Source organism: Myotis davidii, unplaced genomic scaffold, assembly GCF_000327345.1.
Source record: "Myotis davidii unplaced genomic scaffold, ASM32734v1 scaffold211, whole genome shotgun sequence".
NCBI classification, from domain to species: domain Eukaryota; kingdom Metazoa; phylum Chordata; class Mammalia; order Chiroptera; family Vespertilionidae; genus Myotis; species Myotis davidii.
The window spans coordinates 1182302-1184605 of NW_006282523.1; the positions used below are offsets into that span (position 1 = coordinate 1182302).

General features: G+C 66.6%; 1 protein-coding gene across 2 annotated transcripts in view; it reads right to left on the reverse strand.

The window, feature by feature from the left end:
* Positions 1-6: 6 nt before the first annotated feature.
* ARHGDIA (Rho GDP dissociation inhibitor (GDI) alpha) overlaps positions 7-2304 on the reverse strand; it is a 9854-nt gene continuing 7556 nt past the window's right edge. Inside the window, exons 2-5 of one of the 2 annotated variants that reach the window (XM_015560035.1) lie at positions 1366-1691; positions 1062-1138; positions 918-981; positions 7-771 (exon numbers count right to left, since the gene is read on the reverse strand). In XM_015560035.1, coding sequence (XP_015415521.1) covers positions 572-771; positions 918-981; positions 1062-1138; positions 1366-1639 — 615 coding nt within the window. In that variant the 5' untranslated portion in view covers positions 1640-1691 and the 3' untranslated portion in view covers positions 7-571. Of the gene's footprint in view, positions 772-917; positions 982-1061; positions 1139-1365; positions 2281-2304 lie in introns of those variants that run through there. The other variant, XM_006753018.2, reaches the window with a different exon arrangement.

A 2304-nucleotide genomic window follows, 5' to 3' on the forward strand; every position in this document is an offset into this window, starting at 1 on the left:
GGTGTGTCCACGCCTCCCGGCCACGGGGACTGCAGAAGGGGTGGCAGGACTGGGAGACCACATGCTCATGCAGACACAGGGTTAGAGGTTAGTGACGGCCCCACAGCACACGTCCCACATGTTAAGGCATCATGGTTAGACGGTCACAGACAGCAATGGATGGACTGACCAGGGAGGAGCGGGAGCTGGAAGGATGGCTGACTCCAAGGCCCTGCATCGTGCACCCCACCCACCCTCACCCCGGAGGGGAGACAGACAACCGAAAAGGCCCAGGGGACCTGCTCCCCACTCCCTTGGGAAAGCCATGGCCTCCGGTTGGGTGAGGACAGGTGGGGACCCTGGAGGGACCCAAGGGGAGGGGGCCTGAGCTGCGGCTCCCCACCTGCAGCACAGGCAGAAGCAGCGGGACACTAGACTATCCAGGAGGCGGGGCGAGGCTGGGCAGGAGGCAGACGGGATGCTGGCAGCCTGGGCAGGGGCCCTGTCAGCACTTTGGTATGGGGTCGGGGTGGGGTGGGGTGGGGCGCGCACATCCCTCCGTCGTCCGCCCTGCCCGTCTCCCGGGCCAGGCTCAGTCCTTCCACTCCTTTTTGATGGTGAGGTTCCACTCCCAGGACAGGTGGTCAGTTTTGTCATCGTCTGTGAAGCGGGACTTGATGTTGTAGCTGCCGCGCGCCAGCATGCCCTTGGGCGCCTCCTCCATGGGCGTCAGGAACTCATACTCCTCGGCCCTGGGCCCGTAGCTGCCCACCATGTAGTCAGTCTTGTCAACTGCGGTGGAGGGGAGCGCGGTCAGGGCAGAGCGGGTGAAGGCGCACCCGGCCTCTCCTCGCTCCCTCCACAGCCCAGACCCCGGGGGCCACTGTGCTCTGCCCCTCCCCACAGCCTAGCCCTGGCGGTCGCCCCCCCCCACTCACTCTTGACGCCTTTCCGGTAAGTGTGTTGGATGTACTTCATGCCAGACACGATCTCACGGTTCACCTGCAGGGAGGGATCCAAGTGGGGCTCAGCCGGGCTCTCCAGCCCCAGCCTGGCCGGTCCCTGCGGAGCCGCCGCCTTACCCGGAAAGAGATCTTTATCCGATATTCCACACCCTCCTTCAGCACAAAGGACTGCTTCTTGAAGCTCTCCAGGTCACCTGTTGGGGAGGACATGGCTCTAGGAGGCTCAGCTAGGGGCAGCCTGCCCTCAGCCCCGCCCATCTGTGCCTGCCCCGCCCCCTCCCCCAGAGGGACCCAGGCCCCTCAAAGCCAAAGCCTTCAAAGACCACTTGGCCGCACTTCCTGTGTTCCCCACCAGAGGGCGCCAGGTCCCCAGAAAACATGGAAAAGAGGCACCTGGGCCAGGAGCCGAGGTCCCACCCACCTGTCAGGTCCAGCTCCAAGGGGCCTGGGGCCGTGCTGCACACCAGGGTCAGGCGGGTCACCACGACGTTGGGAACGTTGGGGTCTGCGGACACGGCCACGCGGCCCAGCAGGGCCTCCTTGTACTTGCGCAGGCTCTCGTCGTCCTTGTCCAGCTCCTGGATCTCCTGGATGCTCTTCTGGGCCGGGGGCTTGTAGTTGACCGAGTGCTCGTCCTCCTCGTTCTCGGCCGCAATCTGCGCCAGCTGCTCGGCGGTGGGCTCCTGCTCGGCCATGCTCACCTCTAGCTGGATCTGGGGCACCTGTGGGCGGGGGCACTGCGGCAGCCTGCAGGCACCCACCATGTCCCCCTCCCGCCCCTCTGCAGCCAACAAGGGTGGGCTCTGCAGGCCAGCCCCACCTGTGCCCGAGGGGAAGGGGCACCTTCCGGAGCAGGAGGGCAGCTGCAGCCAGAGCTTGTCAAAGGGCCCAACACAAGCTCCCGAGGCCCAGAGGGGACACTGTGAGGGGGCCCCACCCCAGGTGGGCCACCCGGGACTAAACGGGATCTGCCGCCGGCTCCCCGCCCGTCGGGACCAGCAGCCATAACTCCAGTTCCACGGCCAGGCCCCGGAGAGTCACCTCAAGTCCTGCTGCTCTTTCTAAGCTGCCCCGGCCCTCACGGCAAGGGACCCCTCCTGCTGGTCTGGGAGCCTCCCGGGACCAGGAGTGCCCCTTGGGCCCGTCCTAGCCCGGAGCAAGGCCGCTATGCAAGACGCAGGCAACAGGGCCAGGTAAGCCCCACAGGTTGGTCTCTAAGGGGCAGGGGAGCCCCAGGTGTCTGCCCCGGCTCTCCCGTGGGCGGGGTTGCGCCCTGGAGCTGGGACCGCGCTGCAGCAGGAGCAGTGCGTGATGCTGGGCCCCTCCGCCCTTCCCATCACCCGTGGGCATCGGAAAGCCC